Source organism: Marmota monax, unplaced genomic scaffold (genome assembly GCF_021218885.2).
Source record: "Marmota monax isolate L192 unplaced genomic scaffold, Marmota_monax_Labrador192_F-V1.1 WCK01_AAM20220418_F8-fsc00050, whole genome shotgun sequence".
NCBI classification, from domain to species: Eukaryota; Metazoa; Chordata; class Mammalia; order Rodentia; family Sciuridae; genus Marmota; species Marmota monax.
In genome coordinates this window covers 6,290,102-6,308,689 of record NW_026694552.1, presented here as the reverse complement: position 1 = coordinate 6,308,689, position 18,588 = coordinate 6,290,102, and the positions used below count along the sequence as shown (strand labels likewise).

The 18,588-nt window shown below is 45.0% G+C and overlaps 1 protein-coding gene across 2 annotated transcripts in view; it reads left to right on the top strand.

Annotated features, from left to right (window-relative positions):
- Positions 1-18,588, top strand: part of Tsc22d3 (TSC22 domain family member 3) — a 64,650-nt gene that overhangs the window by 41,035 nt on the left and 5,027 nt on the right. The window contains exon 1 of one of the 2 annotated variants that reach the window (XM_058571620.1): positions 13,307-13,406. The exons of the other annotated variant lie outside the window; for it this stretch is intronic. Coding sequence (XP_058427603.1) covers positions 13,357-13,406 — 50 coding nt within the window. The 5' untranslated portion in view covers positions 13,307-13,356. Of the gene's footprint in view, positions 1-13,306; positions 13,407-18,588 lie in introns of those variants that run through there. 2 annotated transcript variants of the gene reach the window in all.

Sequence of the window (18,588 nt, the reverse complement as noted above, 5' to 3'; positions counted from 1 at the left end):
TTCTTAAAGAAGGGTGGAGATGCACAGGAGATCGAATGTGGCTAAGGGCCAAGCCCTGGAGAAGAGACAAGTTAGGAGAGAGGAAAGGGGCAGGCCTAGGGTATGTGGACATTTTTGGTAAATATACTGCCATAGAATCTGAATGAGTCCTTCAAGTATAACAGGGCAGGGAGAGGCATCATAATTCCTGATTGCCATTTGGAAAGCCTCCCTCTGCCATTTGGAAAGCACCCGCCTCTCTCTCTCTCTCTCTCTCTCTCTCTCTCTCTCTCTCTCTCTCTCTCTCACACACACACACACACACACACACACACAGTCTCTAATTTTCCTAACAGCCCTGGCATGGTAGGGGAGGTATAATTACCTCCATTTGACTGATGAAGAAACTTAGACACAGAGAGATTAAGTAATTTACCCAGAGTTTTACAGACTGTTTTAATGGCTGAGATGGGACCAGAGCTTTGGTCAGATGAAGGCCTGAATTGGCCTAATGAATGTCCAGAATAGGTAACCCCCTCCATGGCATTATTTCAGGAATGCTAAGAAAGCCCATTGCCCTCAAAAATCTTTCTCTCCCTACTCACAATTTTACTCTTAAGAGATTTTTGGGGGGGGACTGAAACTGTGGCCCCTCTTATAATGTGAAAGGGTGCTGCTGCCCAGAAACCCAAGGAAGGAGGATCTCAAATTCAAAACCAGCCTCAGCAACTTAGCAAGGCCCTAAGCAACTTATAGAGACCCTGTCTCAAAATTTATATATATATATATATATATATATATATATATATATATATATATATATATATAAAAACAAGGGCTGGGGATGTGGCTCAGTGGTTAAGTACCCCTGGGTTCAATCCCTGGTACCAAACAAACAAAAGGTGCTACTTAAGGCAAGAGTAGAGAGGGCAGGAGAGAATGTCTCAGTAACTCAGAATACAATCTGGGAGTGTTCCTAGGAGAAGGCCTGGGCAATGGAGCAGGGCAGGGGGTATGTAAGAGGGGGAGGGACCCAAAGCTGGCAAACCTCTACCCTTTTGCATAAGGAGGAAAGGAGTGATGTCAGGGCGAATGTGGGCAACCCTGGTAAGGGGGGCAGCTCTGCCCAGAAGTGAAGTTGGACAACTCTAATGGGTGACTACACCAGCTGAGTCCTTGGAGGGAGGTTAGGGAAGGAATTCCATGTAGCCTTGGGAGAACAGGGAGGGGGAGGGCCATGGTGGTGGCTGGAGAAGGAAGCTGGACTTGTGGAGGGGTGGAGTGAGGGTGGGGGAAGCTATTCATGGAGCTGGCCTGGAGCCAGGGGCCAGTCCCAAGGGGGTGAGGGGAGGCTTCAGAGCTCTGGGCCCCATTCCAGCTCCTGACCTTGAGTCACCATGCAACTCCGCACTTTTCCTACCTCAGCCCAGACACCCATCAGGTCTCTGTTATCTGGGCTTCCCGTTTTAAAGAAAACTGTGTAAACGTTACTGACTCCTCCTCCTGACCAATCCTGCCCTTCCTACAAACCTCTTGCCCCCACCCCAATCCAGCATCCTGCAAACCTCCTGGGTCTCATGGAAGCTTGCTTTCTGCCTTTGGTCTCAAATCTGCCCCTCCCGGTTGCAGGGTGCCCCTGCACCTGGTGGTGCAGACACATCCTGGACCTGAGGACAAGGGCCTGAAGTTCTCACTTATCCCTTGGCCTAGGCCTCTTGACTCTGAGATAGAGCTGCAAATATCTGTGTCTCAGAAGATCATGGAAGAGCCTATTAAAACTGGCATCAACTTTAGAAGTCAGTTTTGCTGTCCATTCATTCAGTTCAGCTATTCAGCATACCTGTGCCAGACACTTGAGACATGTTCCTGGCTTCATGAAGCTCTCAGTTTGAATAACTGTATCTTTCTTAAAAGAAGCACCCAAATAAATATATATTTCCATCCCCAATCTTCTCATCTTATAATTAGGGGGAACTAGGGACAGAATGCTTATGGGGCTTTTCAAGGTTGTTCTGGTAGCCAGTGGCAAAAGCAGGCCAGAACCCAGGCTTCCTAATTACTATTCCAGTGTTCTTTCCACTATGTTCTTTTTTTTTCCTTTATTTTAGTCCTGGGGATTGAACCCCAGGGTTTCACACATGCTAGGCAAGCACTCTACTACTAAGTGACACCCCAGCCCTTTTTATTTTTTATTTTGAGGCAGGGTCTTATTAAGTTGCCCAGACTGGCCTTGATCTTGCAATCCTTCTGCCTCAGCTTCCTCAGTATCTGAGATTACAGGCATGTGCTACTGTACCTGGCTTGACTGTATTTTTGGTTTTGATTTTGGTACAGGGAATTGAACCCAGGGGCATTTAACCACTAAGCCACATCCCCAGCCCTTTTTTATATTTTACTTAGAGACAGGGTCTCACTGAGTTGCTTAGGGATTCATTAAGTTGCTGAGGCTGGCTTTAAACTCACGATCCTCCTGCCTCAGCTTCCTGAGCCACTAGGATTACAGGTGTGCACCACTACTCCAAGCTCCTCTGTGTTCTTAAAAGAATACATCATGGGTGAAAGAGGGTAGTATTTACCCCATACATAGAACCAGACATACCAATAGAGTAGAGGGTGATCTTCTTGGCAAGATTTGAAGAGCATTGATAAGCAATCTCCCCTCACAATTGCCACCCCCCACCTATGACTAAAATTATATCATTGACTGAATCCTTTAGATTAAAGCCCCTGTGATCTGACTAAGGAAAACCTGTTAAGCCATTACCTGCCATTTACACAAATTTCTTCGATCTGTGCTTCAGGGCTGTCCCAGATACATTTGATTTGTGGGAGGGAAACTGGGAGTGTCACTTAAAGAGGGCATTGCTGGAGAGGCAAGTAACCCCCCCACCTCTGCATCAGTGGGCCCCCTGAAACTCCAGACAACAGGAAGGCACTGGTTGCCTAAGGGGACAGGTAGGAGGAAGGTACCAAAAGGAAGCAGGAAGGTTCTGAAGACAGGCTCCTACTTCACAGTTTAGCCTGGGGGCCTGTCCTGCACAGACACAGTGATGGGTGACATTTTGTTTCAAAATACATGTTTACATTTGGTCTTTCCTTATACTGGATTATACTGAGTCTTTTGTCCCTTCTCCAGCCTGATGTCTGGGTAGTTTGTACCTATTTGCCCTTTCTGAAGGGCCCATCCCTAAGAATGGGCAAGAAGCTGCCCTTCAACAATCTGCCAATCCCTAAATTGAAATGCAGATTCATCCCATCTTAGAATTCTAGAGGGTGCTCACTCTTCAGGGAAATTATCTGACTTGGTGTTGCTTTAGTCAGTGGAAAGGGCCAGCTTCCAACCAAGGTCTTCCCTACCAAGACCCTGCTAAGGACTCATCAGATTCAGCTGCAGCTGCTGTGAAGGGGCATTCAGTGAGAAGTCACAATAATGCAAGTTCCAGTCATTGCCTAGAATGCAGTTGTGCCTGGAACTCAAAACAAAGTGCAATACCCAGCTAGAGATAGCCCAGCCCTTTGGATTCTCTTCTGGCCTCTGCTCCTTACTAGTTGTGCAGCCCCAGGTAAGTCATTGAACATCTCTGTGCCTCAGTTTCCTCATCCATACTATGGCCTGATGATAACCCAATATCTAATCCTAAGACTGTGGACAAAATTTAAAAAGCTAATGTATATATTATTCTTAGCCAAGTGCCCTCTAAACATTCAGTACTCGGGAGCTGCTGCTGTTATTTGTACCAGATGAGGCTTTGAGATCTCCCAGTGGAAGGTCAAGACCTCACAGTTATCCATCCTTGCCCTCTTGTTAAATGGAGATTTTCATATGTCAGTTTTGCTTAAAGCGAGGCCCACCTGCCGGGCATTCCCTGCTCTGGTGATTCATGGGTGGGATTCATTCCACGCACCTATTTTAAGCTGTTCTACATTTTCTCCCTCCTGATGTGGATGTGTTTACACAGGGGAGGTCAGTCCCAGTCAAAACAAGATGAAAATACACTGCTGGCTGGAAGCCCCAGGCTAACTGGTTTCAGGTCCTCTCCCAGCTGTCAGCACCTCACAACAGGGCCACAGGGGTGGGGGGATGCCCAGTCCTACTCCCCTCACCCTCTTGAGGCCAGCTCTGCCTGGTGTCAGGCAGTTGGCTGTCACCTGGTCAAGCCAGAGGGAGCCCCAGGGCTGAGGATTTTCCAGAGTTTTACAAGGGCAAGAAGGACAGATAATGAGGGACAAGGGCTGCCCTCACCAGCTCTATTGTGAGTATGTCTCCTTCCAGGGCCACCTGGTGCACAGGTATAGAAGACCACAGCTAACAGAGAATGGCAGAAAATGGCCAAACAAAGCTCCCCTGCCCTTCTGCTTGGAATTTCCCTCACTGGACTCATTCCTTTAGGTTATCCAGAGGCTCTTGGTAGAAGAAAATTGTCCCAGGGAAGGAGAATCCATCTAACCTCTCAGCCACAGACTTTCCCAGGGTCAATTTCTCAGCTATGCCACCTTATAAATGAGGTGGTAGAGTTTGAGGAGGACTCATCCAGGAAGGATGTTTTGGTGAGCAAGCAAATGGGGTCTCCCAGGCAGATAAATGTACCCAACATGGCCAAGGCAGCATTGCTGCTTTGCACAGCATCTTCATAACAATGTGCTCTTTTTATTTTTATTTTTTTCAGTACTTGAGTTTGAACTCAGGGGTGCTTTACCACTGAGCTACATCCTGAGCCCTTTTTTTAAACTTTATTCTATGTATTTATTTTTATGTGGTGCTGAGGCTCAAGCCCAGTGCCTCACACATGGTAGACAAGCACTTTACCACTGAGCACAACCTCAGACCCTGAGTCCTTTTGAATATTTGAGATAGTGTCTCATTAAGTTTCTGAGGCTAGCCTCAAACTTAAATGATCCTCCTGCCTCAGCCTCCCAAGTTACCGGGATTATAGTTGCCCATCTCTGTGCCCAGAATAACAGTTTGTTTTTATTTACCAAGAAGAGATGGAAAAAGCAATCACCTTGCATGGTGTGTATGCTATAGGAGAGGAATAGTATGATTGCCATTTCAGTCATGAGGATCTGGAAGCCTTCTATGCAGTCTTCCAGCTAGCTAATGGCCAATGTGGAAAAAGAATTCTGTCCTCCTGACAATTTAATTCTCACTTGATCAAGTTCATCTAGAATGGTGCTACGGCAGTCCTTAGGGAGTCCCTCCCTTAACTCCCTTAATGCATCAGGAGAGTCCCTCTCAATTCTCCTTATCACAACTATTTGTCTGAAGGATCAGTATCAGCCACATGGGTGAAACCCATCATTGCAGCAGCCTATTATTGGAGAGAACTCACCTGGTGACATGACAGATGTCTCTAGGTTATCTCCCAACTGTGCTCAGGAGCCATAAACTCTATTACTCTTTTTTTAATACCTTTATTTTATTTATTTATTTTTATGTGGTGCTGAGAATCGAACCCAGTGCCTCACACATGCTAGGCAAGTGCTCTACCACTGAGCTACAACCACAGCCCCATAAACTCTATTACTCTTAAAGCTGCCCATTCACAAGCAATTTGGGTTTTTTGACAGCTGTTTGGGAGCATTTGCATGTCACCAGAAAGCCCAAGGCCGCCAGGTAACAAGTACCCATTGTGATAAGCCCCCAGCACAACACCAATCTATATTTAGCAAGTCTGAGTCACTTCTCCCAGAAGCCCCCTACTGTTCAGACCAAGCTGAAGAGGTCATCATGTTCCTTCCCTGAGAAAAACTAAATAGTTCCCCCTCTGAGAAAGACCTTTCATTTTAATAGGGCACCTCAAGATTTCAAACCCAAGGATGACATTAATGATTAGGATTTCCTTTCTCTTGGTAAGCATCAGGATATTTTTATCTGGGATTATTTTGTCATTCCCCACCCCTGCCCCATCATTCTAGTTACATGGCTGTCACTCAGAGAATCAGGCCTGCTAGCCCTAAGTCCCTCTTTGATATTGGTGCCAGCTGAGACTTGGCTGCCCTGCTCCTGGGCTTTATCACCCTCTACTGCTCCCTGTGTGTGACCTGTTCGCAAGTGACCCAGCCCCTTTAGCTAAAGATGGAAAGTGACCAAAGTCACAGCATTACTGGAGAATCAGGAGCACATAGCTGGGTAAATTATCCCTTTTATTTAAGAGGTAGGGCCTTGCTTTCAGGTCGTTAGTGACCACTTATTCAACTAAACTGTGTTTGAGTTTTCCAAGTATGTTTGATTTTCACAGGTCTTTCGTATTTTAACTGCAGAATTTCTCTCAAACAATGACTGTTCCCAAATTCAAGTGTTAACAAAACGCTAATACATGAATTTGCCTAGTTCTTCTCCACTGGGGCCCTTAGCAAAATCCTAACACTTAGCCAGTTCTTTTATTTATTTATTAACCACATTTGCCCTGTGTCCGTGCCATGGGGGTACAATGATAGATAAGACAAGCCCCTGCCCTCACAGAACATATATTCTAATCTAGGAAGCCAATGGATGCTTACTTGAGTCTTTTTGTTGCCTGTTGCCCACTTTTAATCATGGGCCTCTCTGGCTGTGCCTGCAGCAATAGAGGTCCTGCTGATGACTGACTTTGCCATCAAAGAGGCTCTCAAGGTCAAAAAGTTGTATAAGTCAGGACAGGCAATGGTGGCACACACCTGAGTTGCTGTAATCCCAGCAACTCAGGAGGCTGAGGCAAGAGGATCTCAAAGTTTGAGGCTAGCCTCAGCAACTTAGTGAGGCCTTGTCTCAAAATATAAAAAGGGCTGGGGAAATAGCTTAGGGGTAGAGTACTCCTGGGTTCAATCCCCAGTACAGAAAAAAATGTGCAAGTTAGAAGTCCTTTGTACTGGAAAGATTGCTATGAACTCCAAAAGAATAATTTAAATACTGATTCATGTTAACAATAATTCCACAAACCACCCTTCCCCATAGGTAGTATGGATAATTTGTGGAACTATGGGAACAAAAATCACAACTGGACAAAAGTTTAGAAGTGTTAGACTTTGAAACAGCTTTGTAAGTGCTACACATTTGGAGAGCCATTTTACCAGGGGTGATTAGGGGATCAGGACCCTTACTCATCACAGAGTTTATCATATTAATATGGCCCTTTTTCACTCTCCGAAGAACTCAAGAATGCCGCCTACAGGATATCCATAAGTTTGGAAACATAAACCAAATATATATAATGCCATCAAGAACATCTTTTATCTGTGCTGGGGTTGTGGCTCAGTGGTAAAGCACTTGTGTAGCATGTTTGAGGCACTGGATTCCATCCTCAGTGTCACATAAAAATAAATAAATAAATGAATAAATAAATAAATAAAGTAAAGGTACTAGGTCCATAAAAATAATCTTTAATCTGTTAAAGACGTAAAATGCAATTACCTATGTTTCCAAACCTTAGAGCATCTATAAACATGTATACCATGCATGTATGTATATGTTATAGGAGAGAAAGAGCACAATTTTCATTTCAGGGATGAGGATAAAACCCTGTAGGATGTTTTGAAGCTTCTGTGCAGTCCTCCAACTAGTTAATGGCCAATGTGGAAAGAGAATTCTGTCCTCCTGACTTAATTTAATTCTCACTTGATCAAGTTCATCTATAATGGGTGCTAGGGCAGTCCTCAGGGAGTCCCTCCCTTCACATATGCATCAGGAGAGTCCCTCTCAGTTCTGCTTATCACAACTATTTGTCTGAAGGATCAGTATCGGCCATATGAATCAAACTCATCATTGCAGCAGCCTATTGTTGGAGAGAACTGACCTGGTGACATGACAGATGTCTCTAGGTTATCTCCTAACTGTGCTCAGGCCTTGGTTCCCCAAGATGTCCAAGGAAGATCTCTAAGACTCCTTTCTTCCCAACTGCTGAGCTAGTAACTGTCTACAGTTGGCTGTTCCTCAGTTTCCATATTTACTTTAGCTCTTTTGCAACTCTGTCAACAAACTCCACAGTATTATTAGTTTTAGCAAATAACAGGATGTCAGAACTGTTGACCAGGATTCAGTAGTTTGCTGTTAGAGTCCTATCCCAGGACATAGGGGCTAGTGTTCCTCTTATTTTTTAAGGTGTATGAGCATTGGCAAGAAGCTTTTCCTGGTCAGGCCCACCATGCTCTGCTGTCCATAGGTCTTTAATGCCTCTCATGCCCATAAAGTTTCCACCCACAAAGACCTGGGCACTTCTGTCTTTACTTGGTGGCATAAAGACATCTGTAAGTAGTTTTTCAAAAATAATCAACTCTGATACTTGGAATTTTCCATTTGTGTGCTTTATCTTCATAGTCATGTATGGCTTTTCAAAGAAGTTTGTACTTGGTAAGGTGACTTCAGTGCTTAGTATTCATGTCATCAGGAATGGTTCGGCGATGATAGTTTAGGCTGGTAGTAAGAATTTCTAGGCTTTTGACCCAACTCAAAATATCTTTTTTTTTTCCAACCCTACCCACAACATGAACTGACTCAAGGAGTGAGAGAAGAGGTTAAAAGGGTCACTGTGCTGCTGGTAGGGAGCTAGGCAGTCCAGGCCTTGGAGGGAAGCATAGCCTTTGTTTATTTATAAGCCCCAAACCTAGCAGGCAGTGTAATTTAAACATAAAAATAAAATACCCAAGCACAGGCCGGATGGTACCACAAAGAACAGTGAATTCCCTTCTCAATCCCCCTTGGCAGTAGGGAGTTGTGAGCAGTAGAGGCAGCCTCATTGCCAGGGAGAAGCTCACAAGCCATGGAATGGGGTGATCATGGAAGGGGCAGGTGAGCTCCAAGCTTGGATCAGGGTGGTGATAGGTATGTTTGTAGTCAGCCTCAGCAGGTTCCTGATGGGGAATGAGTCACCCCCTCCAGTTAACCTGGGAATCAACCCATATTTGACTGGGTGGTGACAGTCACTGGGCTACAGGAAAGCTGGCTTCTGTAGAAGGGAGGTAGGGCTGGTTCATTGACCAAACACAAGAAAAATATTATCCCCTTTCTGTTCTCTGGCCTGGGTTCTTTTCTCTTCCCCACTGTGATGTGCCCCCAAACCCCAACCTCCCAGGTGGAGAGTTCCCACTGACAACTGTGAAGTGTCTTAGAAGAAATTTGTTTCTCATAAGAGAGAGGCAAATTTTGCCAAAGATTTGGATATAAATCAGAGTAGGTTCAATGAAAAGACCGTGCCCTGTGCCCTGTGCTTCTCTTTCTTCCTGATGAGGAGTGTGTATTTGTTGTCAGCAGTTCCTTTGTGTGTGTGTGTGGGGGGGGGGGGTGCTGGGAATTGAACCCAGGGGCACTTTACCACTGATCTACATCTCCAGCCCTTTTTCTTATTTTGAGTTAGGGGCTACACTAAGTTGCTGAGGCTGGCCTCGAACTTGCAATCATCCTACCTCAGCCTGCCAAATTGCTGAGATTACAGGTGTGCACTGCCATGCCCGGCTTTCTTTGCAGGGGGCGGGGGTAGGTTTGTTGGATATTGAACCTGAGCCCTTGTGCATGCTAAGCAAGTGCTTTACCACTGAGCTACATCCCACCCCCTCTTGTCAGCAATTCTTAAAAGGAGTTCTATAAACTGGTGCAAAAAGAGCTATATTGAAATCACTTGAAAAATATCCTCCCCCAGCTCCAGACCCATCCCGCATGACTTGCTAGAGCTAGTGCCCTGTACAAATCTTCTCAGGTGATTCTAGTTTTAAGAATCTCATCCAGATCCATTTCTTTCTCTCCCCAATCCACTCTCAAGGTTTACTTGCTGTGTGTCCAGTTATCTTCTGACTCTGATTCATCACTCACTACCCTGTTGAAAGTAAAACGATAATTTAGGTCATACTGAAGTGCTTGAACTGTTAGTGACTGAATGTGGCACCTTCTCAAGGCTTTTGCATTGAAAAAGAAACTTTTCTTCCTCTTAGTGTATAGAATTGTAGGACAGATCACTGGAAATCAAAGTCATGACTCTGGTGGTGACCTTTCTAGGTACCTCAGTAGCAAGTCTGGGAAACAGCTCTGACTGAGAGGGATTTTTTTTTTTTCTCAATGCCCTTGAGATCATACTTCTGAGGTAGCCAGACACAGAGGGCACTTTTTTCAGGACTGGCTCTAGTTAGAACTGTCCTCAGGAGGAGTCTGTGGGATGCCTTAGGCATCCATGTGATTGATTGTGTACAAATGGTGCTTGTCTTTTATTCTCCCTCATTTAAAAGAGTCCATTATAATGTTTGATTGACGTCTTTGAAAACTGCAGTTCCGGGACTTCCTGTTCACAGGGTGCAGTGTGACCATTCAAGCTGGTTCTCCTTGTGCCCACCTGATTGCCACCCCAAGTTTCCCTTTAAGACCTTGCCACCTATGACCCCTGTACAACATGCAGCCAACTCTGGATGTTAGAGAAAGCAGAGGCCATGACTTTCGACACTCTAGCTTAAACTAAATATCCTGCCTTGCCATCTTGCCACACCTTGTGGCATTACTGCCCCTTTGGGGTCATGGGGAAGCTGGCAACAGTAAAAAGAGAGAGAAAGAGATATGATGACCTATCTGTCTCACTATCTCTGAGAATCAGACTGCGGAAGGCTGGAGAAGGTGTTTGCATAAATGTGTGAGTGCTTTGTGCTTCCCTTTCTTCCTGATAAGGTGTATGTAATTCCTTGTCAGCAATTCTTAAACCAGGCGGGAGGCTTTCCTTAACCCCGCCCACTACTCTTTTGAGTTTCCTGGCACTGTTCCCATGGTTGGAGGGCCCTGCCCAGAGAGAAGCTCACCCTGTTTCTCTCCTTTTTTTTCTGTTTTGGGAGTAGTGTTCCCCCTGCCCCCCACCTGAGGTGGGCGGTCTTCTCTCATCAAGGAAGGGGGGGGGGGATCTGCAGAGCCAGAGGCCCTTTGCAATCAGCAGAGCTGCTCTTCACAAGTCATAGAGTACTGCAACACAGGATCAAGGAGCCACCTCAAGTGAGCCCACAATGAAGAGTGTTACTGTGAGGTAAGCAAGGGCTCAAGAGCACAATATGAGGGCCCTAGGATGCTCGTAATGCTTACCCGTAGTGGCTGAGGAGCTGGAGCCCCTGAAGAGGCCCAGCATTATTAACCATCCTTTTGTTCCTTAGTGAACCTGTACCACTTCAAAGGTCACACATTCTACAGTGGGGCCCACAGTGGAGAGCCAGGTGCTCCACCTCAGGGCCCCTGCTCTCTCCACAGGCCCCTTGTCTGCTGGCTCTGCCTCCCTGACAAGACTCTCCTGGCTTTTTCCAAGCACTGCCCATAGCCCTAAGTCTTTCCTCAAAGTAACCTTGGCAACTGCCGGAGAAAATTACTTAGAATTTTGGCCAGTGGGATGGCTCTACAGAGCAGAGGGGATGGGAAGAGGCCCTGCCAGTGTCCTGTTGGTGGGGATAGGCTGGCGGAGGGCTTCTGCAGAACAGTTAATGTGGATAGTGGCCATGTTTTTGCTGCTTTCTTTCCCAGCCCCAGAAAGGCAGTGTACCAGGATTTCCAGAGGGTGGTCTATGAGAAGGGGGCTTTTTTTTTCTTTCTTTTTTTGTGGTGGTGCTAGGGATTGAACCCAGGGCCTTGTGCATGTGAGGCAAGCAACTGAGGCCATAGAAGGGGGCTTTTTGCATACCTGACAATGCTTACTGGTCTGTAAGGAAGGACAAGGAATTTTATCATCAGCTTTTAAGGAGATGGCACAAGGGTAAGATAGCTGACCAAAGGAGGAAAGCCAAGAGCCCCTTCTCAGAAGGACAGGCTGGCAACTCAGAAAACAAACACCTGTACCTTATTCCCTTGCTTTACAAACTGTTGGTGTTGAGTCAGGTGCAGTGGCACATGCCTGTAATCACAGCAACTCAGAGGCTGAGGTAGGGGGTCAAAAGTTCAAAGCCAGCCTCAGCAATTTAGCAAGGCTCTAAGCAAGTCAGTGATACCCTATCTCTAAATAAAAATAAAAAGGACTGAGGATGTGGCTCCATGGTTAAGCACCCCTGGGTTCAATCCCCGGCACCAAAAAAAAAAAAAAAAATTAAAACAAACTCTTGGTGTTAAGGAAGGGAATCAGGGTAAGGGACGCTTCCTGTCACTACTGGCCACAGTGTCGGAGGGGCTGTAGGTCCTATAGAAACCCTAAGCTTCAGGACTGCTGCTTTACTCCCAGTCAGGAAGGCACTGGCTGAAGGGCACAGTGGGAAGAAGAAAAACACACCCCATCTTTTGGAGTGAAGTAGTGTTCAGGGATGGGAGTGGTGTAATCCTCCTGAACTCCAAGCTACTGTACTGTGCACCTCAGAGCCCCAGATTTTTTTCCTGTAGCAAGCCTTTCACTGAGGTCTAACAAGTAGGGAAATCTTTCTGAATTTGCCACAAACTCGGGATATTTTGGAAGGATGCACAATTCGGGGCTTGTATTCCTGGTTTGCTTTTTAATGCTTTTCTGAAACGTGCCTTGGGCTTTGAATACGTATTCAGTCAACTTAACTGAATTGAATTGAATATTAATGACAGTGAGTGTGGGGAAGAGAAAGGAATGCAATTCCATTTACCGGGGTTAATTTTACAAACCTCTTTTTAAGGAATATCTGTTTTGTACTTGTAGCTGGATAATGGGGAGGGTAGAAAATGAGAAGGTTTAGAAAAATTATGGAGGTAAATTTTCCCAGCTGAAACGCATAAGAGGAAAGGAGACAGGCATAAAAATTGACACAGGTTCATGAAATTTAAGATCCACTAAGCTTTTGACTAAATTCCTGGATAAATCACTAATACTTCTAGTCCAGATGAGATGCCAGGACAGCCCCCCACCATGGTAAGTCATCAAAGTTGGGGTGATAAAGATGATTTGAAGAGTAGTTTTGGGCTTCTCTGAATATGGGTTGGTGGGGTAGGATCCCTTGCTAAAACAGGGTATGGCTCTGCCGCCTGCCATCCTAGTGTCACTCAGAGATTGTTTGTGAAGCTCACACGGGACCCTGTCCAGGAGGAAGCTGAAAGGCACAATTCATTGCTCTTGCCATCATCTAGTACCAGGGTGTGCCCAAAATCATTTGCTAGAGCTGCTTCTCCAAGAGAGTATCCATCTCTCTATGAGGATTCTCCTTGGGCTCCCTCCCATCCCCCATCACTTTCTATACCCTCCTCCCCATTTTCTTGCCCCCTACAAACTCGGGACTCCCAGCCGTGTCCATGCAGGGCACTTCACATATCCACAGAGAACAAGGCACTTTCTCTGTCATCGTCTTTCCTTCTTGCTTCCCTCCTTCTGGACTTTGGGGATTTTCCATGAAGACAAAATAACTATGTAAGTGGCCGTGGCCTTCCTGTCTGTAGTCTCCCACATTGGAGTGGAACCAGAGGGGAAGAGAGAAGATAAGAGAGAAGGAAGGAAAAATTAAACTATGGCATTTCAGCCTCCTTATTCCCCAAGCCTCTTCAGAAAAAGGGACAAGTAAGTAATGAGAACTAGACAGAGCCTCAGTTGGAAGGGGGCCGCAGGATGTGTGTGGGGGGGTGTTTTTCAACCTGTCTCATCAGCACTGTGCGCTCTAGGGCTCAATATCCTTTTTGTATTTCCTTTTCCAGCTCCTAACCCAGTGTTTGCTTTGTGGCTTGTCCCACACCTCTTGCATGGTGTCTTTTTCCACTTCTCCCGACATAGGACCCTGTGTTTTGCTGGCAATGTTGCCGAATCCTTGGGTGGAACATTCCCTCTAGAAAATAAGGAAGACTTGCCTATAAATAATTTCCTTTTGGCTGTATGGTACACAATGCTTCAAATGTGACAAAAGGGGAAGTGAGATGTTCCTCCTCACTGCCTCCCCCATCCAACCGCACCCTCCCTGAGCTTGCTCGCCACCCCCTTGTCAGCATGTTGAGAGTCTTCCTGAGGCTTCTGCTGCTCAGACTTTGCCCAGTCACCCTTTCCCTGTCCCGTGGGAACCGGGAGTTAGAAGGGATCTTGTCCTGAAGAGGGTGGCTTTTGAAGTAGAAGAGACCAGCAGGGATGCTTAGACTCTTCTTCCAGCTCAAAGAGAATAAGTTGGCTTCTAGAATCTCCTGAAATGGGGGGAGTTGGCTCCATCCTCATTATGTTCTCCTCTGCTAGAAGGTTGCCCCTGAGAGAGAGTCAGCAGTGTCTGTTTTGTCACAAAGTCCCATGGCATTAAAGCTAGAACCGAGAGACAGTGAAGGGCCTCACTCATCAGGCGCTTTTTGCTGCACTGACTCTGGATCTAGCCTGTGTTGTAAATTCTGGGATGTAAGAAGGAGAGTTTGACAATATTTATGAATATTACTGTTGCAGAGCTATTTTTTGTTTGTTTATTTTTGGATTTTTTTTTTTTTTTTGCAGGGGGGAATGTAGCAGCGATTAAACCCAGGGGTATTTAACCATTGAGCCATACCCCAAGCCTTTTTTTCAGGAGGGTACCAGGGATTGAATTCAGGGGCACTTGACTACTGAGCCACCTCTCCAGCCCTATTTTATATTTTATTTAGAAACAGGGTCTCGCCGAGTTGCTTAGAGCTTCACTAAATTGCTGAGGCTGGCTTTGAACTTGCAATCCTCCTGCCTCAGCCGCCAGAGCTGTTGGGATTACAGGCATGCACCACCATGCCTGGCTGTTGCAGGGCTATTGAAGCTAGGCCACTGCTTCCTGTATGTGGCCCACCTTCATAGGACACAAGGACACTTAAAGTTTCAAGGATCAGCACATTACTCAGAAATATTAGATTGGATAATGGATATCATGTATAGCACAAACTTCTATACTCTCTAAGGTTTAGTGCAGCTGTTCTGGGCAGAGGAATTTTCTTTCTTTTTTTTTTTTTTTTTTTTTTTTTTTTAGTTCTAGATATTGAGCTGAAGGGCACTTAACCACTGAGCCACATCCCCAGCTCATTTTTATTTTATTTTTATTTTTATTTTGAAACAAGGTCTCACAAAGTTGCTTAGGGCCTCACTAAGTTACTGAGGCTGGCTTTGAACTTGGAATCATCCTTCTGGGCAGAGGAATTTTTTTTTTTATTTTTTGGTACCAGGGATTGAACTCGGGGATGCTCAACCATTGAGCCACATCCCCAGCCCTATTTTTGTATTTCATTTAGAGACAGGGTCTCACTGAGTTGCTTAGTGCCTCGCCTTTGCTGAGGCTGGGTTTGAACTCACAATCCTCCCGCCTCAGCCTCCCCAGCCACTAGGATTACAGGTGTGCACCACAGCCAAGGGCAGAGGAATTTTCTGATGTGCCAAGGGTTTAAAAAAAAAAAAAAAAAAACTTTGGGTTCCTCTTCCTCCTCCTACCCCTACTAACTATCTCTATCTCCCTTGTCCTTGTTGTTAGAAAATCTTTGTATAGAGACATTTAAGTCCATTGTCATCTTCTATTGGATTCTGGGATCTAGTCATTTTAATAATAGAGGATCATAAGGCCTCGGGTGATCATTTCTCACATAACAGAATTAAAGGTAGCTATGTGGATGAGAGATTGGCCCTAACTGGACTGGGACCAGGCATCTTTTTGAAGTTTGTTTTTTTTAACTAAATCCCAGATATGAACTTATTTTCTTGTTGATCTTCTCCCAAAAGCTGAGCATAGCAAGAAGAGAGGGTGGGATCTGGGAGCAGTAACACATGCCTGTAATCCCAGAAGATTTGGAGTTTGAGGCAGGAAAATTGCTAGTTCAAAGCCAGCCTCAGCGACTTAGAGAGGCCCTAAGCAATTTAGTGAGACTCTGTCTGAAAATCAAAAATCAAAATGGCTGGGGATGTGGCTCAGTGTAAAATGCTCCTGGTTCAATCCCTGCTACCAAAAAAAAAAAAAAGAAAGAAAAAGAAAAGAAAAAGGCAGGGACGAATTATTTAAGGGTGCCAGTGAGTAGGGCCTAAGGAACTTGAGGTTTGACTGCACTGTGGTTGTTATTCCAAGACTGCACACCTTATTTGGAATACTGGGTATTCCCCAAGACTATATATCCATTCTGGAATTTGGGTGAATATTTCCTAGGGAGATAGCTTTCTTTGAGGACTATTTGACTGCCTTTTGAATGAATGTGAGTGAACTTGTGCCTTTTCTAAAGCCCATTGGGACAGTTTAGATATTCTTCAGGCCCCAACTGGTCAGAAAACTATCTGTGCTTACAGAATTCAAAGTCAACCTCTGGCCTCTCAAATACTAGTGCAGCCAGCATCCTAGGGACACTTCCCCTGCCCCTCACCCTTTCTTCCTCCATACCCCTCTTTGACACCTCCAACCCATCCCCCAACTGCCTCTACTCATTCATTCAAGTCTCCCCTCATTCAAAAAATCAATCCCCTGCTCCACTGTGCTGATAATTTATGTTTTGACTTAAGATGTTCCGTGTGGGAAATTCTTGATGCTTCTTAGCATGGTTTCATGTTTAAAATACTACACAAGTGGGTTTAAAATACTACACAAGTGGGTGTACTATGAACAGTGTACTATGATCAGGAAGACTTGAACTGAAGTCCCACATCTGCAATTTGTTAGCTGTGTGTGTGTGAGAGAGAGAGAGACAGAGACAGAGACAGTGAGAGACAGAGAGAAATAGATACTGTGGATTGAACCTAGAGATAGTCTACCAGAGAGCTATATCCCAGCTATTTTTATTTTTTATTTTCAGATAGGGTCTTGGTAAGCTTCCCAGGCTGTTCTCAAACTTGTGATCCTCCTGTCTCAGCTTCCTGAGTCACTGAGATTACAGGCATGCACCATTATACCTGTGTGCAATTTATTAGCTCTGCCACCTTGGGCAAGGTAGCCTCTCAGACCCTGTTTCTTCATAAGTGAAATGATTGCACAGCCAGCACAGTGTCTGCCCACAACTGATGCTCCATTAATTGTAGCAATTATGGTCAGTGTGTCTCAAATTAAGCTTGGTTTTTCTTTTTCTTTTCTTATTTATTTGGTATTGGGGATTGAATCAAAGGGTACTTTACTACTAAGCTATACCCCCAGTCGTTTTTATTTATTTTTTTAAATTTTGAGACAAGGTCTTGCTAAGTTTCTTAGGATCTCAGAAAGTTGCTGAGGCTGGCCCCAAACTTGCAATCCTCCTGCCTCAGCCTCCCCAAGTCCCTGGGATTGCAGGCCTGCACCACTTCACCCAGCTTCAGCTTTTTCTGTTTTTTGGTACCAGGGATTGAACCCAGAGGTACTTAGTCACTGGGACACATCCCTAGCCTCTTTTTAATATTTTATTTAGAGACAGGATCTTGCTCAGTTGAGTGCCTCACTACGTTGCTGAGGCTGGTTTTGAACTCGTGATCCTCCTGCCTCAGCCTCTGAAGCTGCTGGGATTATAGGCGTGTACCATCATGCCCAGCTTCAGCTTGTTTTTTAATTGAAGTATAATAAGTGAACAATTCAAACACAGCTCTGATAGTAATCTTAACCCTTTTTCCCATCCCTCTTCAAACTGCCTGGATTTCTCTGCCTCTGTTTTCACCTAAGGGACTCACCCATCAAAAGAGCTGTTTTACTTCTGCCCTGTACCCTGTTTTCCTAGCAGTGTCCTCCCAATCCTGGCCAACCCAGCTTATTTCTCTCCCCTTTTTACCTCACCCTCCCTTGGAATCTTGGGATGGGTAACAATAGTTTAGGAAAAATTAACAAGGCAATGAAAGATCAACCCAGACTCTTCCTGGACCAAGAAAGCTCTGGGTGGCACAAAGAGCAGATTAATATGTCAGGGAATTCCAATATCAGTTAAGCTATTGATTAAAGTATTTTTTTCTCAGATAACTTTTCTGATGACCTATAAATATAGTCTGTACTTTGTTCAGTCTACTGCACACAGCTTAGTGCAAACACCAGGTTCAGAGAGCCTGTGTCCTAATGTTATGTTATACATATTATGTTATGTTATACATAACATTAGGATTCATTTTGACATAATTATACAATATACTTTGATGAGGATCATCTCCCACCTAAAGTAGGAAGAAGTGGGCTAAGGCAGTGGGTTTGCTTGGGTAGTTTTATTGGCTAGCCCTTTGAAAATAATAATGAGCATTTTATACATGTTACCACCACTGAAATCCACCAGTGGAGCCCCGTGCCATAGCCAGAGATGTTGGCTATTTGGTGGCATAACTGTACTGGAAACCCAGATGCAATCAAGGCCTTCAGACTGGGTTTGGCTGGAGCTTTGGCTAGGGTGTTGGTGCCAGGTACCTGGTTAAGAGAAATATCCTGAAGCAAATAATAATTACCCTCTTTGCTGATAAGAGGGCCCAGTACTTTTCCAGTAGCGTGATTGCATTAGGATATTTCTTTGGACCACAGCCTGTGGAACACTGATTTATGGGTACTGGCCTTAACTTTATCCAAACTATTGTATATTTGGTGGAACCCAGTGTTCTCCTTGTGGTCCCCCGTTTGTATAAATAACATGTGCTGTTGCATCACCTATCCCTTTTCCTGCCTAGGTTGCCCTTGTAGATGTAATTGTGCTTCTGTCCACCAGGTGGCCTCACTTAGGTAGGAGAGAAAGGAGCTAGAAACACCTCAAGTCTCCCATGCCTTTTTTTTTTTTTTTTTAAGTTTGAGGCTGAAAAGAATGAAAATATGTTTTGATGGAAACATATATAACTATTATTAGGCAACAAT